This window comes from Oenanthe melanoleuca, chromosome 3 (assembly GCF_029582105.1).
Source record: "Oenanthe melanoleuca isolate GR-GAL-2019-014 chromosome 3, OMel1.0, whole genome shotgun sequence".
NCBI classification, from domain to species: domain Eukaryota; kingdom Metazoa; phylum Chordata; class Aves; order Passeriformes; family Muscicapidae; genus Oenanthe; species Oenanthe melanoleuca.
In genome coordinates, this window is record NC_079336.1 from 80,107,241 (window position 1) to 80,133,567 (window position 26,327).

A 26,327-nucleotide genomic window follows, 5' to 3' on the forward strand; every position below is an offset into this window, starting at 1 on the left:
TGAAATAAATTGAAATTCTCATTCAGAGTGTAGCAGCACATCCTGGTAGCAATACCCAGCACCTGTTGGTCCAAACATTTGCAGTAGCTTTGTGGATGCCTTGTGGCCTGAAAATCACAGTGAAAATCACCACCATTTTCTATGTTGATATTAAGACTGTGTCATTATGAGTTAATATATCAATGATGAGGTTATTAACTTCCTTGCTGTGCTATCAATATCAAAGTCTTCTATTCACACATGCAATATGTGAGCAGCATCAGATGAGTTCTAACATTATGTTAACAAAACTACAGACAAGCAGTTAAGCACAAAAGATCACTTTATTTTTCAAATCACACCTCTCTCATTCTTGAAAAGGTGTATTTCTAATTGTTACTATTTTAAATATACTCTCTATTTTCCTGTGAAGTTAAATACTTTGAAGAAGAATCCCCAAAGAAATAAATACAAAGCACAACAGTTTCACTTTATGATTTGCTTTGAGCATTGTCTGGTCCTACATCCACTCTGGCACTCTGCTGCTCTTTGAAACTGTAAAATCCACAGCCAGCCTTCCTTGTTTGCCACAGCCCTCTGCTTATCAGCTGTTAATACAAACTGTTAATACAATGCCAGAGCATGCACAAAACAGCTTACAGCAGTTTAATAATTCTAAAACTTTCATTACAAATACACACATTGCTACTAAGAAAATAATTGGGATGCTTCTTTTTCCAGATGCTCATAGAAAATTCCATGTTACAAAATGCTTGTTTGATGATGTGCATGTCTGCTGGTGAAAAGGAAATCAGTACTAATGAGGTTTGCTGGGTTGTTCAATGGATAACTTACAAAACCAGACAATTCCCAAAGTTATAAGCTGGGTCACTGCAGCACAATCTGCAACCACCATTTAACCTGAAATCTAATTAGCTCAAAGGGTTGGTAATGCATGTCTGCCACAGTATAAAATGACAATAAAATGACACCAAGGTTATCAGAACACATCATGTGGGGTTTATTCTCATATGATGAGCACAGTCCAATGCAATAGCATGGATCCTGCAGCCAGGGATGGAGGCCTGATGATGCAGTTTTATGATGCTTGTCACAATAATGGAGAGGTGGAAGTCATCCAGTGCAGGCAGCATCATGTCCCTTCAAAGAGAAAGTTGAAGCACTTCCCATTCCAGAAGTTGTGCTCCTGAAAAGCTTTTCTTGAAAGAGGTATCAGCAAGAGCCTGAACAGGTGTGGCTGTGAGGTCATCCCAATTACATGTCTCACCTGGGACAGTATTCCTGAAAATGCAATCAGGGTCTGGCAGGCTGGTTTTGCTACATACACATGCACTTAAAGAACATTCAAGGACTATGATAAAGGCTAAAAACTGTAGCTGAAACTCGTACCTGTTCACAACAAAGTCTGAGGTAGTTTAGAACCACTCTATGAGAAAGAAGGAAAGGAATTTAATGCTCAAAAATTTCAAGATACAATTATAATTGCTACAGAGAAAGGGAGGGTAACATAGTGCAAAATGGATTTAAATCACTGTCTGTCAAGGAAGAGGAGCCACTGACAGAGAATGAGTGAAAAAGTTCACTAAAAGCTAAACTTCTATTTAGCCTGGATCTCAACATTAACATTCACTTAAGAAAGAAAACCAAAGACAATAGTGAAATTGAGCAAAGCAAAAAGGAAGGAACATTTTATGAGAGACTGGACAAGGTTAATAGACATGGGGTCCAAATTGTGAAGTAATGCTGTACTTCACAAAATGAATCCATGTACTCAGTGTGATGTTCAGATCCCTGGACAGCTGAAATACTTTCACACAGGGACTGAAAAGTTATGAATTCTTTCAAGGTTCACTCTTGATGATGCAGTTTATTTAGGAAAGAACAGTTATGTACAATTAATGCCTTGGACAATGCACAACTAGCAAATTGAGTGTATATCTGATGTACCATGGTGAGAAAGGAATATTAAAATTTAGATTTAAACTTAAGTTATGTAAGCCAGCATAAAACCTGGCCTACTTCCTAAGTCAACAGTAAACTTCTTACTTGTTTTTGTCCTCAGGGTAACAGACTGTAAACAGATCACAGAAGTACAAGGCCCAAAAGGACTAGTAATTCACACATCCATAGAGAGCCAAATTTAAATGTTGCTCATTGCACAAGTCTAGTGGTAGCTTAGAGTCTGATGTGAATGAAAGGGGATGATGATATTTTATTCAGCGTAGGATAAAGAGGTAAAAATCAATAAGTTTTTAAAATTCCTTAATAGATCACAATATGGAGGAAAATTACAGGGAACACTCCAGCAACAGTGATATGATGCTCTGTAGGGAGGAAAAGAAAAGGAGCAGCAAGCAGGTTGGGGAAAGCATTAGGAAAAAGTAAGAGCCGGAAAGATTGGGGACAAACAGAACTAGCTCAGACCACAAGAATTGTATATTTGTGTTGCTCTTGCCATAAAAATTACTACAGCCTTACTTCCTATGTTCTCTTTTAGCACTCACATTCAGATGAGTGATAGATTCCTTAACAAAATTCTGTTTTTAACAAAAAAAGGCCATAGAGAAACACATCTTTGCTATAGAAACACATCTTTGCTGTAGAAACACATCTTTGCAAATAGTCACTCAGCTTGCTTAACACATACATTTCCATCTCTATATATGCACACCAGTCTTTCTTTCCCCCAAACTGCTCTCTTTGCAACTCCAGCTCTTGCTTTAAGTGATATTTCTAATCTAACCATCCAGGCCTCATGAGCTTTGTATTACTGCATAAATACATTCTTTTAAGTATTTACCTCTCAAAATGAATAAGTGACACAATTTCTGACACAGATCCAGATCACACAACACCGACACCCTTGTTATTAAAAATGGCAAAACCAAACTTAGAGAATAACCCAAATAGGATCCTGGTTCACAGAAGCAGAAGAAACCTGCCCCTGTTCTCCAGCAATGAACCTGCCATGACTGTTTCAAAAGCCATTTCTCAGCATGACAAATCTCTATGAGAAATTACTGAGAGGAATCTTACCATCTTTTAGCAATTGAAGATAACTCACAAATCCAACAGACAGCTATAGAAGATGTCCAAAAGCCAATTCTGTGGCCTGACTACATTTCAAAGCACAAGCTAAAAGTTTTGAGTAAAGACAAAAAATTCTTGACATCTGTGGTTAAACACACTTATTGGATTCTAGGTATCAACCACAAAACTCATCACCTAGCAACTAAGGTCAGGAATAGAGAGACAACACAGACAGGTGATGTAGACCATAAATTACATGAATGAAGGAAAGGCTGAACTGGGATTGCTCAGCCTGGAAAAGAGAAGGCTTTGGGATGACCTGACTGCAGCTGTCCAGTACATAAAGGGAGCCTACAGGAGAGATGGAAGGATGTTTTACAAGGACATGTAGTGGTAGGACAAGAAGGAATGGCTTCAAACTGACAGAGAGTAGATTTAGATTAGGTATTAGGAAGATATTCTTTACTATGAGGGTGGTGAGGCACTGGAACAGGTTACCCAGAGATCTGGATGCCCATCCATAGAAGTGTTCAAGACCAGCTTGGATGGGTTTCTGAGCAATCTGGTCTAGTGAAATGTGCCCCTGTCATGGAAGGGAGACGGGAACGTGATGATATTTGAGGTCCCTTCCAACCCAATCATTCTGTGATTCCCTGATTCCTCTACAGAAAGATGCTTTGTGATAACTACTGTTCACTTGGACTACAGGACACATAGTTTAGATACCCTCATCTGTGTAGTAACACTGTCCAACTCACCTGGCATTTCAGGACTTGGCCAGCACTTTCTGGACACACAGAATTTAAAAGACCTTATTAGATTAATTTTGAAAATTCCTCAGACCACTTAAAATAATTGACTGAAGTTGTTATGTATCTGCCAGTTTTCAGGAGTCAGAGGATAATTCTGAAAATGATGAGAAACTTGTTTAACTGAGCAGCTGCAGAGAGAATAGATGTGCCAAGATAAGTACAGAAAGGATGGATAAATGTTCATTTTATCAATAGTGCAGTTTTCCTCCTTTGTGATAGTCCAGGGGCTAAGTAGTAAGAGGCACTAGAGGGGCATGTTCATACCTGTGCAGGGTGATGCCACCACTCATGCATATATTTAGTAATCTGAACTTCAATTCCATTATGTGCATGTAAAAAATCAATTATAATTTTTTCAGAACACTGAGTTGTATTATTGTATTAGGCTGCAAGGATCATCATGAATAGTACTTCTCTAATGACTGTCTGTGTGAAAATGGATAATGTCATGGGTGTACAGAGCTCATTCTTCACTTGCACCATCTGGACATACCATAGTAATTAAACACATACAGTATGATAGGATGGGTGTGTGGTTGCACAGGCTGTCAGTACGTGGGCATATGACAGATACCTGTAGTTTCCTCATGCTATGTTGCACTTTTAAATTCGGGCTTTCTTTATCTAAAGAAAGTTGCAGAGTGATTTTAAAACTTTCCATGTAAGCATTCAAACACAGACTCAGATTCCACTGTGGAAAACGAGTGGGACTTTGTCATTACCTCAGCCAAAGCTTTGCAACAAAAGTTTGGCAAGGGCCAAAAAGACTGCAGGGCTTTTTTCAGCAGGTAACAGAAGTGCTGTGAAGGTTCACTGTGTAAACACTGCAAGCCATGGCGGACAAGGTAGTTAGGAGAAGTATGTGTTCTTCAGACCATCTTTGAGATGAGCATTTAACTTACTTTATATTGTATACACCTCACTGCAGCCAGATCACCAATATTTAACAACTGGACAAAAACTTTGGACTGGTTTGCCTGTACCTTTTTTAGACATTTGCACTTTTAAAGCAACCAGCATCCTGCCATACCGCAACAGCAGCATTTCACACCTGCCTGCACAGATTTTGTTCTTCATTTTGGAGCTTTAGGACATATTCTAAATGCAAGCTAAATAATTTGCTATGACCTCAATTTAATACACATATACTACACACACATATACATACATACATATATATATATATATATATAAAAGTATTTAAGCAGTCCTAAAACTTGGCCCAGAAACTTTCCTTCTGTATCCTGAACAAAGCTTTATGGAACTTCCACACATACACACACACACACACACATATATATATATATATATATATATAAGTAAACTAGTACAACTGACAACAATAACAATCAGTTCAGAGAGAACTAACAATTGTAACCTAAATAGAACCATTAACTGAGAGATGGGGATGGAAACCAGGCCTCAAGTATCCTCTGGGATCTACAACTATTTCTGAAGCATGGTTTAGTCCTCTGGCAACTGATATGATGACACACAAGCCTAAATGTTTATTCTTGGATACATTAACTCTTACTGACTCTATATTTTCTTACTACTCTAGCCACAACAACAGAATTACCAATGCACTGACTTGTTTATTTGACAGTAAACTGTCAAAATATAAGCCAATTCTCTTCATAGAGAAATGCAATCTGTATCTTATTAAATCAAAGTTCTAGCTAATGTCTTATTAAGTGTCTCTAAGTGGGCGTCACTTTATAACCAGACACAACACTCAGACAAGAATGGCATTAACTTTGTCATCTAATTTTTGTACTGAAAATTTAATTAGACTGAAACAGTTACAGACTTCTTTTGCTTTCTTTCATAGAAACCAATTCTCATCAAGTCAGGTACTCAGCTGAAAATTCTCTAATGTTGTCATTAGTAACGATGAAGATGCATTAAACTGAATTTTTCAGCAATTCTGAGAAGCACTGAGCTCTGATATGAGTTGTCATAATCAATGACTCAATGATTTTCATGGAGAAAAGAAGAAAGAAATGGAGCTCTGAAGGAAGGAAACTGCAATGAAGAAGAGTTCTCAGTCTAACAAAATTAGTGATTTCTCCTCTGTATTATCTTTTACATTAGACTTGCATTAACTTCTCTCATTGTAATTCCATTTAACAGCCATTTGAACTTGTTTTAAAGCTGATTGGAAATGGCTTGAAAAGTATCTTGAAAAATTACAAGCTGCACAATGTTTGCTCACTTCAAAAATTAATTTCCTCAGATAATAATTTTCCCTTACATTCTGTGAATAAAAAAACTTTTATTTTCATTTGGAAAAAAGTTAACTAAATAAAAAGATTTTAGAAAGGCCTTTGCTGAGCTCCACGGGAATTAAGTCTAAGCCTGAATTCAACCTATGGAAGTAAAATCGAGAAAAGGAGTCCTGGAGAATTTAAAGATACTGAAGTACTAAATAGAATCAATGGCTCAATATTGTCAGTATAGTTATTTCCATTATACAGAACACTAACAACAGGTCTATTTTATAGTTTCTGATAAGAAAGCAATGAGTACCTGGTCAGTTCTGCTCTAACCTTGTTCTAAATAGAGTAAGACTGATTACACAGTTCTGAATAATTACAGCATTTCATCACTTTGATAAACCCTGATACTATGCTGCAACAGCACAACTTACTTTCACTGAAAGGAAAAGCAAAGGTAAAAAGAAAAGGAAAAAAACACAACTTCAGAGGAATATACAAGAAGTCCATCTGAACTCAGGAGTCAATAAATACAGACAATAATTAGAAAGAATGAGAACATTCACACAAAATCACAAATCAGTTCTGTGTTATATCTTCCTTTGTCACTACCGACACATTGTGACACAAGTTTAAGACAAGAGACTCTTTTAGGCAATACAGGTATTAGGGGTGTTTGTTGGTGGGCAGTATTGGAAGACCCAAAGGAGTTCAGCTCTCTGTAAACATTGTATCTTTAAATAAAAAGGGTAAAGCTTGAAAGTGTGAAGGGCTTGTGGCAGGACTTAGAAGTCTAATACTAAAAATTGCTGTTCACCTGCATGAAGGGACAATGCAAAGTGATTTTGCTTTCTATAGATTTATGGGGGTGGGAAACTGAAGGGTCAGTAGGACCTCAGAGTTTTTGCTTTCAGGATCTCAGATATGTTCATCCAGATTATTGGCAGAGAGTGAATGTCATGGGAAATAAAGACATTTCTGTTCCACAATGAGTTACAGGACAAGATCAAACAGATGCTCCATACATTATAGCCTACAAGACTTATTTGTATCATAAAAATTAACTGTGCACATAAAAGATTACAAATGGAAAAATTCCATTCTTTCTATGAGAGCCTAGGCTCAGACCAGATGGCACAACCTTTTTTGATTTTAGTTTTTTTAACATTCTCTACAGAGGTGGCCACTAAATACTAACAGCTAGGAAGTTCTACCCTTTGTTTATCCAGTTTGAGAAAAGCAGACTTGTTTGATGGAACTGGAAAGAAATACCACCACTGCCACACAGTCAAAAGCAAGACATGCTGCAGGCATCTCAGTAGTTACAGCATGGATTGCAACTGAAAAAGTTTGGTTTTAAAGGTAAAAATTTCCAAGTTTTTGGATTTATATATAAATATAAGAGTGATGTCCTCAGTAGCTGGTCTCAATTCTTTCATGCTCCAAATGCTGTTAAGCCATAAGGTAATCAGCCCTGCAGACTGGGAGGTGGCTGGCACAAGCAGTATCCTGCCTTAGAACTCCACACTGTCTAAGGCAGCTGTGGCACATGAATTACAAGCTCTATACAGCACAGCGAGTATCCATCTTCACCAACAGTCAGTCAGAACACAGCAGTGGGAAGGGAGAGAACTGTATGCAAATATCAGAACTAAATTGTAATTTGGCAATGAAAAATACTATAATATTATTGATAAAGCCTAATCAATTTTATTTGAAAGAAAAGGGATGCTTTTCATATTTGAAATATCCTCTGATTCATTGCTACCACTGATTATATTTCTTCTTGGGTTTAGCACAACTAGTATCCAACAGGGAAATTATTTCAAATTAAGTAGTGTGATAAATTAACATACAATTTGCTATGCTGATATAACTCATTTTATCACTATGGTTATGTAAAGGAAAACCGTATTTATCCTGCACTAGCTTTGTTTTCTGCTGACAAGGTTATTTATCACCACAGGAAATTCCAGGTTCATAAAACTGGTTAGCTGACATTTCCAATATAATATACTTTGTGAGGAGGAACAAGCATCCTAATCAATTTTGCCAATTACATCAGCATTTGTCTTAATACAAAATCTCTTTATCCCATACTGAAAGACCGACATGGAGTTCTTCCTAAAAGTCATGCAGATCTGGAGAGTTAAGAGACTTCATCATCAGTGTGAAAACAGAACAAGCAAAGTAGCAGGCAATGTAATCCAGACAGATATGGATGGATAATGAATTCTGTGACTGTAAAGTAAGAACCAGATCTTTTACAATACGGTGCAAAAGCATCACATTTTATGAAGATCATGAGAAATGTTAATGCATACACAGCCTTTGAATTTTTAGCTCCAGACTGTAAAACAACTCTTCTTGGAAAAATATACATTATCTGCAAATTCTTCTTTTGGTATTTGAACAACTGCTTGTCAGTGACCAGATGGAGTTCCACTTTTCTAAACCAAACATTTTTATGTTCTGTTGCAAGTTGTCCTAGGCAGGCAAAATTTAAATAATCATCTTCAGGAGTGAAAAAATACAATTTTTTTCAAGACAGATGTCTGATTTAGAAACTTCCTTTTGAATGTAGGAAATGACAATTTTGTACTTTGAAAAGTCAACTAAGGTCAAGATTAATATAGATACATTAATTAGTTTGTTGATATAATGAATGCTTTTCTTGTCATCCCACTGATGAATGAGAGAATTTGCATCTCAGCAGGTAAGCATGTCTGATACTTCCTTAATCTACTGTACAGCATTTGCTATAGCCAAAAATAAGAAACTAAATGGAATACAGAATCAAAATGATTTAGAAAACAAATTACTAGTTACAATGGAATATGGATGAAGAATCACTTTAAAAATAAAATATTTTCTGGACTGATGTGTTCCATAAACATTTTTTTTGCTAATAAAAGCCTCCTGGGAACAAATGCTTATTTTATATGCTTTCCATTCTGCTTGAGTAATTTTAGATTTCCACTGTAGCTCTGCCTTTTATTTCCTTCTGTTTTCCTTGCCTAGGTTAGATTAAAGAGGTAGGGTGTTAATGGGGTACTTGATGAAGATTGAAGACCTATTTTCTCCCCCCTTGGAGACCAGCCTGATTTGAACATATCGAGGAGAGTGAAACAGTTTCTTCATGTCCTTGGGAGAAAGCCTTTTCCATTTCAATACTTCCAGCTTTCAGACATGGTCCCCTTCATTCACAAAGAAAGAGAAGGTGCCAGCACAAGAAGGTTCTGAATAACTTCATAGAATGTCAGTGGGGTTGCAAAAGCTCCCCTTCAACCTCCTTTATGGCTGATGAACATGAGGATGCAAGGTGGATCCAGGAAGGGGATGCAGGGAACCAGGTGCTTGCAGCTCCAACAGGGCAAGAAACAAACTACTGTCCACCAGTCCCCACCTCTGTTGTTGCTACTTCCTTACTACTCTCGTCCTTGTGGGTACTGTTTTGTGCTGGGCACTCAAAATGCACACAGTGAAACACCTGGAGAGAACAAAAAATGAAGATAAAGCAAAACAATTTAATGCTGGCAAAAGCATGACCAAAGTAAGGTGAAGTCTATATGGAAGTCTGCAGGCCACATCAGTGACAAAGCCAAACAGAATGTTTCACCATGAGGTCAAAACATTTACTCATGGGCAATAAACATTAGACAGGGACAACACTGGAGCAAGAGAAGGCCATCAAATTATACCAACCTTTGCATATGGCACTAAAAATCAGAAAGATGGTTCCAAAGCAGATAGGGATATTTGCAAATGATTTTTTTCTTTGCCAACTAGCAGAAATACCTATGACATGCTATTTGATAATAACAACAATTATATTAATTGTCTTAAACACATTTTATGATCTAATCACTTCCTCAAGAGGCTGAATGTTCATGCACACTAGAAATGAAATTTAAATCATTACCAACACGATTCTATTTCAAGATTGCCCTCTGCTGTAATAACAATGGCAGCTCTACAGACATGTCCTGGAGTATGTAGAAAGGCATTCAGTGTCCAAGGTGGCTGCTGCTTCATCAGATGAAATTCCATTTGAAATAGTGATCATTTTCTGATGATTCAAACAATACCTGGGACCAGTGTACAGGTGACTGTATCTTAGAGTAAGAGGACCATGTTTAAGCATTTTTTTCCAATTTATTTTCTACTTTACTTACTTCTACTTGTTCTTGAAGAGCCTGGGAGAAGAAGGGGGAGGAACTCTTTAAAATTGTTACAAAACCTCTTTCCATATGATTTTTTACTGCTATGAATTGTACAACTTTGCCATATACTAAACATAAATATTTTCTTACACTGCTTTAAATTTGCTATTTTTCCATGCATTGTAGTTTAAAAGTTAAAGGTTGATGAATATTAAATAATTAATTTTAAACTTATTTTCTTAACTTTGTATACTTCTATGACATCTTCTATTATTCTTGTCTTTAAAGCTCTTCTCACAAAGATAATCTCTTATAATCTTAACTGCCCTTTCCCAGACCCTTTCAAATTAATATATCATATAAAATCAAATATCATAAACAAGACATGGATATAGTAAATATTCATACAAGACTAAAGAATACTATATTTTCTATCTTTTCTTCAATACAACCTAAAATTCTATTATTCTTTTTGACCATCCCTGCTCAAGTGAACATTGAGCAGACATCTGCATGGACATGTTTGCAGTAGCCCCAGGTCTTTTCTGAGGATGCAGCTAGCTAATTCAAATTCTGACAGCATACATAAAATGAACTTTAAAAATCTTCAGTCACTGCTTGGTTTTTTTAAAATCCCCATTACATTTTTTGTGCTCCTCAGTGTAAGTTTTTATGCAGATACATGGCAATATGTGCTTACATTTCTACAGATACACTCATGCTCACATAAAGATGAATTGCTATATCTTATATATACATATATGAACAGATTACAAATTGCACCAGCACCCACGCATAGACGTGCACAAAATGGTTTTCCTCTGCATTTCTTCTGTTTTTTCCTAAAGCTGAACCAATTCCTATACTGGCATGCATTCTCTCCATCTGTTACAGTTCTTGAGAAGCCAATTTTTGTGTTTATCTCCACTTCTAGAGTACTCCCTTTTGTACTCATCCCACTTCCACGTTTTTAAAATAACAGCTATTGTAATTTTCCAGCTGCACTTTTCAGGATAAAGCCTCACAGAAAAGAACATTCTCTCCTCAGTACACCTCTGTAAGATGCTGCTTTCTTTGAGAGGAAGCTCAGAATATGAGGGAGGTCTCTAAGACAGATGATTCTGTATTTTTACTGCATCCCACAATAATAGTGTTTCTCATATAAAACCTCACTTTACATAGTGATACAGCTTTTTTACACACAGTGTGGATAGCACTGAAATTCAGCTAATACTAGTCTAGAAAGTCAGAAGTACATCATCCGTTTATTGTAACTTTTATTTTTACTGATTTTTTCATATTAAATTCTTAATGCTCAAAACATGTGGCATATTGACAAGCCTGTGAATTTGGAACATTATTCTCAGTTACTCTGTCAGCTCAGCATATAAAGAATACAGTGTGTGAGAGAAGCCTAAGTCTGAGAAGCACAGTTAAGCCCAGCTGCTTCATCTGGTATCAGAATTAAGCATTTCAGAACAATATCACTAAAGCAAACAATCTTGCATGTGCTTCTCTCAAAAGAAAAAGATGACAGTTCAGGATCATCCTGTGACCCACATCATGTTCTACTTCTTGTGGATATTTTAAGAGAGGTTGGACACACAAAGCAGGAAGGCCAAGTACAAATACAGTGGCGCAGTCATTTGTAAGATAAAGCTCTCACATCAGCAACTAGGTGTCCTTTCCAGGTCAGTAACACTGGAGAGGAATAACAAGAGAAAACTTACATAAAGTGTCAGGTGACCTGTCTGACAAATACATGATGACTAGGAAAAATAATTCTTTTCTATAAGATCGAGAAAACAGAAAATTACACTTCTATCATGTTCTAATACACCAAAAACTATTCAAAGTTCAGTCAAAAAAATTGTGAACATCACATCTTTCAAAACTTGGAAAACATGGCAAGGAAAAGATGAGTTTAAAAGAAGAAACAATTCACAAAATGGAGACATTTTATGGGATTTCTTTTAAATTCTAAAAATCAACTCTTCCCTTTGGGATGTACAGATTGTGTTTCAAAGTTCAAAGGTATATGTTGGTAGAAAAAATAAGGAGTATTTTGTACCTATTACTCCTTGATAAGAATATGCTGCTGAATATGCTGTATATTTTATTTAAAATGAAAATGGTTTGACATACTGTACAACCAGCTGTGGGCAAGTAATTCTGGACACTGCTTGTATTCTTACTGAAACAACTACTGAGACTGTAGAACAAACCAAGACTTTGGTTACACTTTTAGTATATAAATTGCAAATATGAAAAATATCTTGCTGGTTTATTTGGAAAATTAAAATCTATGACAAAATGTTACAGACCCTCTGTTAAATATGTATATAAAAGTAATTTAGCAATATGTGCACACTGACAATGTTCTTCCTCTATAGGCATTAGAAGAAATAATTTAAAAAATAAGAAACAAATTAGTGTTGGATGCAGATTTTACAGAAAAAAAGAGGAAAAGACAAAGGAAAACAGCATGTGTTTATAATTCAACTGAGACACTACATGAATAGCTGTAACCTCCATCCATACTCATCTTCACCATAGTTAATGCAATGTTCTATATAAATAATAACACAGGATATTAAATTCCTTGGAAAGAGCAACCAATTTGAAATTCGAATTATGGTTAAAAGGCCATTGCTCTTCAAAGCTTAAAGCTACCTTTAGGAATTCAAAGTTGAAAGCAATGTTTCCTGGTTTGTTAAGTTAATGCAATGCACCTCATTCTTTTTAAACAAACACTGGCATGAGAGGAAATAAGACTGTCAGTATGGATCAGTAATGGAAGAAGCCTTCTTCACACATGTACTACCCCATAGGCAGCTTCTGACACTAATTCTATGGACTCACTGATTAAGGCTGAACTGTATGTCGTGGGAGACACTGCTCAGAAACACAAAATGAAAAATTGTATTCCCAGTTCTGTTGGTTGGTCAGCTACTTTCCAGCAGTTGGCTGAGATGTTGAAATCTGGTGCTGCTTTTGTTTGCAAGAGTTGTGCTACAACTGGGCACAGATGCTCCCAGTGCTAAGGGACCAGCAGCCCCAAATGCTAAATACAATCAGAAAACCTCACCTCTGGAGCTAATTCTGATTAATCCAAATGTAATAGTGCTACCCCAAGTTCAGGGTAAAGCATCCAAATATCATGTTTGGTGGTGAGCTACATGTGTGGGATACAGACAGGCAGGTCAATACACACAAACAGTGGCTTTTGGTGCCTCTTATAATGCTGTCATATAAAGTTCTAATCTCACAAAGACATACATATACTCCTAAATTCACATATTGTAAAGTGTTTCACTTTAGTGAAATAGATGAAGTCAAGAGTAAAATCTGGACTTCATCTGAGACAATACTCAATGATTACAAAAGAGAGAAGCATATCTAAATAAAGATGGGATGATATTGCATTTGATGGGATAGGATAAAATATATTTTTCTGTATAAAATGAAAAAAATCTCTTGGTTTGGCCACTATTATTCAACTGATTTACCAGGTATGAAAATTAATTTTAAATGAATCTTCTGCAAATAAGATTTTCTTATGAATAATGAGATTTTTCTTATGTTTTATTAATTAAAAAGATAATATACGAGTGATAAAACCCAAGTGTATCAGAGACCACACACCTTTCTCTAGTGTCCTAAATTGATATTTTAATTGTTCATCAAAATAAGAATTAATTTAAAACCAAACCCGATAGGAGTGTTTGATGGCAGTGTGGAAAGGTCAAAATGAAGAACAGATAATAACACTGTTCAAGTGTTTTGCTAGATTGCCAGAGCAAAAAGATGAAGTAAGTACATTTGAGAAAGCCTTCTCAATTTCACTGCAAGATATGAAAAACTGTGCTGTTGCAAATTCATGAAGAACACAGGATTTTTTAGAAGTTCCTTACCTCATTAGCTGTGTTGCGAGTTCCAACTATTCTGATAAAAGATGCAGGCTGTTTATCAAAAGTGATTGTTTGCCAGGATCTACAAAGAAAATTGAGACAGACGTACAAATATTGAACACAGTTACAAAAGCCTGCAATAAAACATTCAGAATGCATTCAAGTGACAGTATGTACTATTATTATTTAACAGGGCAAATGGAGAAACACTTTCAATTCCTGAATTTCCAGCACTACTTCCTCATTTTTAAGTGTCTTGACTGGGCTTATGCAATTTCATACATACCTTATACCACTATAACTTGTATGCAGGGACAACAATCATACTATTGCTGAAAGTTAAAAAAATGGTCAAAGAAAAAAGGCCTAGATCAAAGTCTAAAATTCTTGACTAATATTGACTGCATTAGATAAACAAAAGGTCAGATAAATAAAAGTAAATGCATCCTCCTATTAACTTCTCATGAGGCATCACCAGAGCTCAGTTAAAGAAAATTACAGTTGTAAGAGGAAAAAAACCCCAAACCAAACCACCTAAAACCTCCATCTTTTCACACCTAAGTGGAGCAGTAGAGCAAGAGGAGCCAAGCTTTCTTTGTGTGGGCCAAGGTCCTTCCAGGGAGTTACAAATGTCACAAAGCACCAATTGCAGTTGAGGCTGTGAGCATTTCCCCATCCTGACACAGCAGCAGTGAGGACAGAGCACTCTTCCAGAGCTGGTGTATCATTTTTAGGCTAGACTGAGAACACTAGAGGTACATAGGGACCACTATAATCTTTGTTCCTCACTCATACTCATCTGATCTGAGTGAGGTGCAACACCTCAAGCAGCCTAATACACAGCAGGAAAAGGACACCATAACTTTGTGCTCACAGTGAAACAGAACAAATAAGAAGAATACCAGAAACAAGAGGCTTCAGTTGGACACCAGTTTTCCAGTAATTTAGTATGTGAACACATTAAAATTTAAATTATTTTATATTCCTAAAACATGAAAAAAATTGCAGAATTTAACTTCTCAGTCAAACTACACTCTATCACAGAAGGCTTCAGAAATAAAATGAAATTAAGCCTAACTTGATTAACTTATTATGGAAAAAAGCTGGATAGTTCTCCAGAATGGGTTCTGAATACCTTCAGAAGTGTCCATGTAAGAAAAAGAGGACCAAAGCAAAACTGGAATAGAACACCACTCACTACCAGCAGACTACCCCAAAGCATGGCAGTATGAACAGCTTAATTGTGACTATTTGTCTGACATTTGATTTTTTCCATGTTGGGAAAATTCCTTTTGTCACCAACATAGGATTTCTCAGCTTAATTTAGTTGGCTATTACTTCTATCATTGCTGTCTTGTTGTATTTTCTTAAAGAAGATTACAAATCCAATAAAGTCCTAATTTCAAGTAGTTTAGTGGTCTTACTCCATGAGGTAATGGGTGTAATTAGAGTAATTCATGATAACAGAAGATTGTTTATTATTTTAAAGCTCAGGCTGTTTCTTCATGCTCTAAATAAAATATAAAATAGGAATAGACTATTTTCTTGATTGTTTCAAGACCCAAAAGATCGTTATGATTTAAACATTTCCCTCCTAAACAGGAGAATTATTGTTTTTGAGATCCTTTCTAACATTACTCTGGTACAGTCAGTCAATCTCCCTGGGCAAATAGAACTTGTTACCTTGAACTACCAAGTCCCAAAGATGAGAGGCTGGGACAAAGACATGATTCCAGCTACTTCTCATAACAAAGCATTGCCATAGTTTGCATTATGCATATGTTTTGACATTTACACACACAAATTTTATATAAGGAGAATTATGATTAAAAAACCAGTTTGCATTCTAGTGATTTGGAAAATATTTTAAAGCTGCACTAAATAAAATAATTTAAAATCCTAAGGAAGCTATCAAGAGCCTGTGCCTCCCTAGACACTAATGCAGAGTTTGTGTTCTGTGGTAAGAAAATGGTGGAAATTAGAGACCATAGAATAGAAATGGGTCTGTATTTATTTTTACTGTTTCTGAGCACTGATCAGATAGACACTGCAAGAATTTCCAAGTATGGCAATAAATGCCATTGTCTGTCCTGTGATGTCATACCAGGGAAGCTTTTTGGGAATGCAGCTGAAGAGCACAAGAGATAGTAAGCGAGGTCGAGATAAAGGTCTCTGAGGATTGTTTTGATGACATACTTCCAGATCAACTCCTCCAGGAAGTTCCTATGTTTGTTCACTTCCCACTGCATTGCAAGTCCTTACTTTCTGCCACAATGCTATAATTAGGATTGGATTACAATTACTCCTTTAATAATATTAAAATATAATGGAAAAGAATATAAAATTTCTTGAGGGTGTGATAGCTAGCATTTTCAGTAAACTCGGTCCTACAAATATTTTGGTATGTGTCTATTTTATTCTTTTCTCATTGGAAAAAGAAAGTCAAAATTACAGACAATTTGTAGAAGAGTTATTAAAATTCAAAAATATTGCCACTAGAAAATTAATACTTGATTGCATAATGAGAAAATTAGGTGTCTCATTTTATTTTCTTAGCAAAAAGGAAAAAAGCAAAATAGAAAACAAGCCAAATGGATTTGGAAAGAATAATTTTTGAAATAAGCAAGGCAAACCTTCACTAGAAAGATGCATGGATTTGTCTGCAACACTACATTTGAGAATGTCGATATATGCAAGGCAATACCTCTACAGTATAGATATAATTATGAAGCAAAGAGATAATTTATGCATGTAACTATACCCCTCTGAGAAAAGAGATTACTGAGAGAACATTATCAAGGCATATCTGACCGCTTTTTTGCATTTTTTGCTGATATAACAAATTCACTTAGAATTCTATTAATGTATAGAGCCATAATTTTTCAGTGGTGCTCCTCAGTTAAAGACATCATAGGTAATCCTCAAGTTTCTTTTTAACCTTCCTTTTTTACTACTAGTTATCTCTGCTGGTACTATTCTAATAAATCCAATTTCTCTGTAGAAATTATATAATATATATATATAAATATATATTTATAAAATTATATATAATTTACAAAATATTTTGCAAATTGTTTTGCAGTCATGTCATTTATCTAGTCCTGCCATGCATATGTGTTTACTTTACACTTTTCTCACACAAGCTTGCCTTTCTAATCTCAAAATCACTTCTGATGGCCTTTACAAAAATTTCCTCAAAACTTTATACGTTGCTCTCACATTGATTCACACGTAAGTCACCCTATACCAGGAACAGCAGTATTAAAGCAGATCAAAAGCACTTCATTTTTAGCCTGGGATTAGACAGTCCTGTGTAATGGATGGTATTTCTTCACCTTTACTCCCCATATGCCAAACAAACAAATCTTTCAAACTGGTGGCAATACTTTTACTGTCTTTACCTAGGACACAGTCATAAAGAAGCTATCAGAATTTACTTCTCTCATAAAATGACACTGCCGTCTTTTTGACTTTTTGTGTCTCTGTACACCTTATTAGTGACCCTATAAAAATATATTTTTCAGGGTTTAGCTTTATTAAGTATTCAGGCAGTGTTGATATTTTTTATGCTTTGACACCTGTCTTGCTGGTTGATTTGTTTTAGATTTGCTGGCTCAGTCTGTAGCAGTTCTGGTCATCGCTTTCACAACAGAAATAATCACTGCGTCAAGCAGAGGTTTCCATCTCGAAAAGAGCACCCAGGACTAGCAGCCTCCTCAGATTTATACCAGGATCCTCAAGCTGAAATGCAGCACTACAAGTTGTTTGGCTAGCAGCTCCATTCTAAAACAGAAATTAGCCTTGTTACAGTCCTACAGTGTTTAACACTCTGTATCTCACCTCAGCCACATGACTTCTAGCTCTTGTTCTGCCTGACTCCCCTAAGGAGTTGCAGTAATTGATGATTAGCATTCCAAAGCCATGCTATCATCCTGTGAGCCTGTCATATTTAATTACATTTTAACTATATTCGTCTTCTATAATAGCCTGAACATAATTTAGATAATTATCTTTTGCTCTCTTATTCTCTGACTCTGACTGTCTCACTTAGAGCTCCTAGCAATGAAAATCACTTTCTCTGTTTAAACATATAAACAGACTCTTGAGCCAAGCAACAGCAACAGCTGAAAACCTGATGGTTTTGTGCATCTCACAATCTCTTCACCATACTCTATTCAGAGGAAGGAAAAAGATCACTAGAAATCACCCCACTTTCATATTTCTTCTTGTCTTTTTCCTTATTAGGCTATTGCAAGAAGAATGCAAGAAATTCTGATGTCCAGGTCAACTAAATTAATACCTTGCTATTCCTTAAACTATCTATAGCTCCAAAATAGCAATACACCTCCTAAAGAACATGATGGGTTTTTCAGCATTTGGAATATTTTCCTAGTTATTTCTAAGAAAAGCTGCTATCTTTCTAAAGATTTATTACACACAATAGGACATAAATAGTGATTCTTCCCCATTATTTCCTTCTCTTTCAGAAAGAACAAATTAAGAAAGAAGTGGAAGCTTATATTTTATTGAGGTTTTCTAATGAGCCAGTGAGCAGCACTGACCAGAGCTGAAACTCAGTTCATGCCAAAGATATCAGACAAAAGAGAAAGCTGTTACACATAACTAAAATTCATCAAGCTGTAAGAACCATATCATATTCATATCAAACCTTGCTTTAGGCTAAGCATGTACATTTTCAATGTGCATTTCATGCTTCCTCACTTTCCAAGATGATATACAATTTCAATTTTTCTGTTCCTCATTCCAAGAATTAAAAAAAAAAAAAAAAAGCAGACTGGGAAGCAAATGTAACCTCCACTCTATTTTCTAGTATTTGTCTACATATGCCTTATTCTACAGTAATTGATGAAATACTTCTTAGCTTATTTGGATGTAGACTATGTATTTTTAATGGAATTTGTAAAAGCAGGTAACAGGACAATGAAAGAAGAGTTGTGTCCTTTTTCTATATGTTAGTCTGATGACTGTACTAGTATAAAGAAGGCAGATTGTAATCAACACGTGATGCTGCCAAATAAAAAAACTGCATGCACAGATAAGCACGCTTACTGAGACTGGAGGAGTATCACAGTATGTTCTGTATGGTATGTTACACCCCCTGCTTTGTTAATGAATACCAACTAACCTCTCTTATGGAGTACCTATAAAATAAACACGGAAGCACACATCATAAATGCTATAAAAGTAATTGTTATACAGATACACTTTGTTATAAAAAGGTCTGTAGCTACCTTATAAGTTGCCTATAAACCCCATGTTTTCCACCATAACAGTACTAAACAATAAAGTGAAGTAATACTCCCTCTCCTGTTACAGTTGTAATTTCACATAGGAATTCAGAAAGAAAAATCCTCAAAGAAATCAGACTGAGTAGCCAGCTCAGCCAACCCCTTGCCATCCAGCCTCCCAAGCCACTGAGGGAAGAAGACAAAGCATGAGAAAGAAAATATTGCTAGGAATCAAAGGTCATCAATGTTTTGGTTTATAAATTGAAGTCAATTAAGATAAATTCTACCACATGTCTACCTCAACTAAAACTGAGTTTCAATCTCAGTTGGCATGCTGTGCCCATGACAGCACTTTCTCAAAAGGTGGCCTATCACATAGGACTGCTAAGGAAGCAAGGAAGGTACAAGAAGGAAATAACAATTGATCTCTCAGAGATGGAGGCAAAACTGACCTAATTATGCATCTTGGCAAAAAAAACCCCAAACAGCCAAAAAGGACTTTAAATGCTAACAGACCAATAAAATGCCAATAAAAATGGTTTGTATAAATATTACAAGAGTCTAGAATAAATGTGAGAACAATAAATAGTAAAAGTCACCTGTTACAGTATTTGTTGCGTAAGAGTTTTATATATTGACAAGTAAAAACATGCATTTTGGGAAACTTTCCCACAGAAGTTTTTATTGTAAACATACTTCCAATAAGGACTACATAATTCTGAAAGCATCTGAACTATATTTGTAGATATTCGTAGGATAATTTCTATGATTTGGTCCCTTGCACCAATTAAAAAAAAATATCTGTCCTCTATAGGAATGCTTTACTAAGCTGCTATAAATGTTGTATTACATAGAATTTGTTGTAGAAACCAAGTGTGGGCTTGACAAAACAGATCTACTAGAAAAAAATTCTGACATAAAATAGATTTCATGAAGTCTATACTGACTTTCTGACATTTTTATAAAACTTCTCACTTGAAAGACTCTATATAGTAACATCTGCTTTCAAAGCCTTAGTGCTGACGTTTTTACTTTTTTGAAAAAGTACTATAAGAAGAAAATGTTAAGATATAGTCAAATTGAACTATGGAGAAACTGAACGTAATAATTATCTTTCTACCTAAATGAAACAATCAATTTTCAAATATTTTCACATACCAATGCAGGTAACTGCTAGCATTTTTGTACTGCATAAGCTCATATAATTTAGCTTGCTTACATCTTTCTTTCAGTTCAATAGGTTGCCTTTCTGTATTCCCCAAAATATAGCTTATATTTTAAAATTTTACATAAAATTAAATTATTAGCAATTTCCTGGAAACTGGCAGAATTCCATGAGCCAAATTTCTATTTGTAGCAATTTCTATGTTGTAGCAAGAACTGTGCATGTAGTACCTACACACACACACACACTCTTGGGATTGGCAGTGGCAGATGAAGCTGGCAGCAGACAAAGGCTGTGAACTGGAGTAACTTGAGAGTTCATCTTCCTTCTGTGTACATCAGAGCACACATGCACATGACAAGTCTGCATAATCCCACAGGCTGAATTGGGTTTTTGTGCTTACTTATTACCAATAATTATTGCTCCTGATGTTTACACTGGTAGCAAAGATATGAAAAGCCATCCAATACAATAACATACCCAATAATACAATGAATGGGATGCTTTCAACTTTGAAGACTTCTCGTCCCCATATATCTACAACAGATTGTGGGCTACTTTTATTATATAACTTTTCATATCAATGGAAAAGTTGATTAAAAATATATATATATAAATAATTCTTTTAGAGATATGAGGCAGAAACATGCTCCCTATTAATCAGTTTCTTTGTAGTGTGTGCACTAACGCTATTTATCGCACTTGTCTCTTACATTCCCCTGGGTGTAATTTCATGGCCCACTCATAAAAACTTCACATTCACAGCAACCCTTCTTCTATTACTGTCGATAACATCTAATTGACATGTCAAACCTCCAAGGAATGCAGTAAATTGAACCACAGCCTCTAAGAAGAATAAAACAGTGAAAAAAGTAAATCAGCATGTGCCTCCTCCCAACAGCAATACAAGCATAGTGAGGTTTGGTAATGGAAGGGAGGAAAACTGTTACCCTTTCTACTACCACACTGAATTATCTATTAACCTCAAAGTCAGAAAGGAAAGCCTTGTGACCTCAAACTGAAACTCACCCACTAAAAACCCTGAACTTGAATCCATGACTGCAGTAATTTTAGACATGAGAGTGAAGTGAACCAAGACAGACAAAAGTAACAAGTACAACTTTTCTTCTGTTACTTTTTGAACAGAAAAAGTGAAAATTCCTCCGAATAGTGTCTGGTAAACTGAATTTTAGTACTTAGTTGGGAATTCTCTGCCTTCAAAACTTATAGACAAAGAACTGGGTAAAATTTCACAAATACAATTTTAAAAAGAAACATGACTCATGATGAAAGAACACAGAACAAAGTCAGGCATAGCAACCAAGGTATCAGGAAAAAGGTAGAATGATTTTACAAATATGTGCATGAAATATATGACATCCATTAAGAAAGAAAAATTAGTTCACAGGTATAGAAGAAAAATAATGGAATTAAATTAGAAAATATGATGACGTTCTATACTGGTATTGAGAAATAAAAAATTCTTTCTGTGGGAATTCAGTGTAATAGAAAAGCAAAGAGCAAAATGGAAGCATCATCTCTTTAAGTGTATGAAACAAACTGACAAACTGACAAAGTATTATTCTGAAAAAATAGACCACATCCCACACAGCTCAGAAAATCTCAAAGGATGAACCTAAGGATATAATAATTCTTTGACTTTGTGTTTCATGGTTATAACCTGTCCTGGTAAAAACATTACTGTGAATAAATCAATAGCTTAATACTGCATGAATCTCAACACAAAATATTTGTACCCTAAAGACCATACCTGTTTTGACCAGCATAAACAAATGCCTACTTTTCAGAGTTTTGATGAAATTAGATCCTGAATATCAACAACCAAATTAGGGCAAATGTCTTGATTTGACATGTTAACACCTGACTGACCTCCTGACAGTAGAAGGAGATATCAACAGTTGCTGTATTATTTAATGATTTTACCTGTAAGAAGGGGCTACAGAAAAAAAACCAATTTATATTCTAGATCATGACTATTTGGGTATCTCTTATTCATTGATTTATTAACTTAAGCAACAATGAATTTCAAAGTAAACAAATATAGCCACAAAACAAAAGTTCAGGTATTAGGCATTCCTTTCTTATCTCAGGCAGATAAATAGGCCAGTTTCATAGGAGGCATGTACAATTTGGATAATTTTTTGTGTAGAAATATTTATTTATGGAGCTGCTGAGAGGGTACATGTGCGGATACACCTACATGCATGTGGGTATGTGCATGCACACAGACATCTTCAAGAGAGATAATTTATGATTGTGAAGGCAATCTAATGTACTGCCACAAGATAATAATTCTTGAAAGTAAATTAGTGTTGTTTTGGTTTTTTTTATTTTGAATAGAAGACTATACTACAAATCTTTTACACATACTTTTTGCTTCTCTTTTAGAAGTATTTTTTTTCTCGATGGTAATAGCAATCCATATATCTATTTTTAATTTAACAATTTTTGCTGGTCTCCAAAGAGACATTCAAGTCTTTGCTGGCATGGGGGAAAAAAACCAAATACTTAAAAGAAACAGGTAGAGATATTGTGGGTATTATTTGGTATTGCTTATTTTCTCTGAGGCAGAACTGAGCTAACATCCAAATTGATGTCAGAATTACTCTGGTGTTTTCACAACTCTTCTCACAGCAATGTGCATGAAGAGGAGCCAAGACCATGGCAGCCACAGGGCAAAATGAAGCAAGGCAAGACTTTAATGAATCTGGTACATGCAGAGCTGTAGTGAACAAGTACATGGAAAAACATTTAAGGCAGAATAGGACACTGCAGGCTTGCACAAAAGATCCATGTATATTTGTGGCTGAGAAGCAAGCACAAGGAACTGAAGGTAGAAGTGGAAAAATAGAAAAGGCAAATTAACAATTTGAAAACCTTGTGATCCTGAATTGCTAAGAAATTGTTAAGAAATGTAACTTTAAAGAAGCCAGACCTTTCTTCAATCAAGCTAGAATTGCCTAAAATAGAAACTAGCAAATGAAATATTAGATGCAGAAATTATACACTGCTGAGAGGCTCCTAATGCTCTGAAATGAAAACTGGTTTCTCTCTGTGAAATCTTAATTCTTTGTGCTTAATAAGACAGTACTGTGAAGCTGGAGTCTTTATTCTTTTGCCTTATTAGAATATTTAGAAAATGTGAGTATATAAACACAGGGAAAAATATGTACTTTGATGCCTCTACCGTGCAGGGCTTAAAAGCCCAATAATTACACAAAATGACCCTTTATATCTGTCTGACTTGTTCCAGTATGCATTATTACCAAGATAACGAACAGACTAATGAGAACTCTTATTTTATTTTTGTGAAGTGAGACTTGAAATTGAGCCTAACGCTGTAGCAATTTCCCAGACATCTTGCTTGAATATATTTCATATTCTATTATATGAATGTGGCTACAGTGAGTTTGGCAACCCCGGAGTAGGCATCTGGATTTCACAGAGTTGCTGTGAAATTTGCTTCATGTGAAATAAATAGGATGAACCATAGTTGAAATATACTCCATTTGACAGAAGAAGAGGTACAAGAGTAGTTCTGCTGTGAAATTAACTTCATGTAAAATAGGACAAAGTATGGCCAAAAAAATCTGCTTGACATCAGAGGTACAATAGCAGTTCCTTTTATCCTGTTCCACCCCACCACTTGGGAGCTCAGGCATGAGACAGAATTAAGGACTACACAGAAATTAGGAAAAATGTTTTTTTCTCATTCTAGGTATGACAGGACAACAGATGAATGCACAACTAATGGGAAACAAGAGAAGAAATGTGATGCAGACATATAGGCAGCTGGAAACAGAGCTGGGAAATATTTGAGCCATTTTATTCTACAAGGAGACAGTTCTGTGGAAGTAGTTAAGAAGAATAATGAATGAAAACCGATGCAAGAGACTTCTAGAAATGGGATCATACAATGAAGTGCAGGAACTAGAAGAGGACAGGAATAAAAAACTGCTGTGTTTGTGGTTAAATATAAGAAACTACAAATATAAGTACATAATGTGTCACGTGCAGTTACAAGTAAAGACATTCATACACTTCAAATATTAACTCCACAGCAGAAGAAATAATCCTATCATGATAGATATTAACCTGGTTTCACAAAAGTATACCCAGGAAAAAAAAAAAATCCAGCTTGAGTTTGCCACTATTCTTATTTAGAGCAGAAGTATTTTCTCACTTGAAATCCTCAGACAACATGGAAAATTTTTCTGTACATCTGGAAAGTGGTTTAGGACTGTTAAGCACATGGCTTAGATCTCTCTAGGTGTTCTTTACCTGTCAATTATTATGAAATAAAATACAGTACTGAATGAAAACTTGAAATTCACATAATATGTCATAAGGTAGAAATATGAAACACTGGACAAGAGCAAAAACCTCAAAGCTGAAAATCATTCCAATAAAATTAATCAGAAGACAATTAATAAATTTTGATAATGAATCTTGCATCCACACCCCAAAGGTTGTTTTATCTGAAAGTATTGATTAGATTTATATATAAACTACAGAAAAAAAAATTGAGGGGAACTGAACTGAGAATTTGAAATAGCTATTATAAAATAAAAACTCAATAAGCAATGGAAATGTGAAATTAAGTTTGGCAGCTCTTAGACATTTATAACAGCAGAACATTCTGGATAACAAAGAATTAAAAATATATGTATAATGCAGTATGTTATTAACTCCTGGAAATAAGTAACACCTGCCACAAGAAAATCCCAACCAGCCATACAGACAGTTGATAAGAACTGCTTTAAAACTGTCCATCTATACACAATATTCATTGTCTCCTAAATTCTATCACAGTATTAGATAGAACATACTATGCTTGCTGCCAAGGGATTAGATCCATTTCACAATAACTGCAAAGAAAAGAACTTTGAAGAATGATATTGAGTTGATGAGCACTGTGATAGCCTGCTTAGTATTTGTCTTTGCAGGGTTTATTTTATCAGAAGCATCATTAACTCTGAGGTCTGGCTCTCCTACTGGCCTTTGGTTTCTTCTGTTTTTCATTTGACTTTCAGACTCTGTCAGCAAATTCTCCTAACAAGTGCAAGCCTCTATTGTTTGACACTAGCATGCTCAAGTCCACTTATCATAAATGTTTTTAAAAACAGAAGGGAACATGACTGTTTTTCATTACTGTCATACTGTGTAGAGAAAAACAGCTTATTGTGGAAAAGAAAAAAAAAAAATAGCCTCCACAGAGCATGTGAAAATTGTCATTCACACAACCAGTATGCATTAATTGGCTCTCACTTAGAAAAGGTACACAAGCTTCCCCTGTGAAGATAACAGGCATCCAGTTTTTTCTTCAGCCTTTTAAAACTGGGAGAAAAGGCTAGGAGTAGCCTGTCATTTCCTGCCTTTGAGCACTGAATTATTAATTTACACAAAATACTACATTAAAAATGCCATTAAAACAACCTAAAGCAGCACACTGATAGTTTAAAGGGCTTCAGTTTTCAGTAGTCTGCCAAAACCAATACATGTTCTTTAAACATAATTTAATTTTCTTTCTTATAGTTTTTTTGCCACTTCCCGTTTATCAAAGGTGTCTGTCGAGGTCTGTGTTTGGCAGACAGTTCACCCTACCCTTTGTGCCCACAATTGAGCAAAAATTATTTGGAGACCTCACAGAACACTTGCAAGATACCAGGTTAATGACTCACACAAAAGTCTAACTCCACTGCAAGAGCAGGTAGCCAGAAAGCCAGGCAGCAAACAGCGGAGGCAAAACGTCTTATCCAC

At 35.5% G+C, this 26,327-nt stretch overlaps 1 protein-coding gene across 2 annotated transcripts in view; it reads right to left on the reverse strand.

The window, feature by feature from the left end:
* Positions 1-299: 299 nt before the first annotated feature.
* Positions 300-26,327, reverse strand: part of BTBD9 (BTB domain containing 9) — a 111,987-nt gene continuing 85,959 nt past the window's right edge. Inside the window, exons 11-13 of one of the 2 annotated variants that reach the window (XM_056487080.1) lie at positions 14,136-14,214; positions 10,234-10,254; positions 300-9,548 (exon numbers count right to left, since the gene is read on the reverse strand). In XM_056487080.1, coding sequence (XP_056343055.1) covers positions 9,444-9,548; positions 10,234-10,254; positions 14,136-14,214 — 205 coding nt within the window. In that variant the 3' untranslated portion in view covers positions 300-9,443. The remainder of the gene's footprint in view (positions 9,549-10,233; positions 10,255-14,135; positions 14,215-26,327) is intronic. The other variant, XM_056487081.1, reaches the window with a different exon arrangement.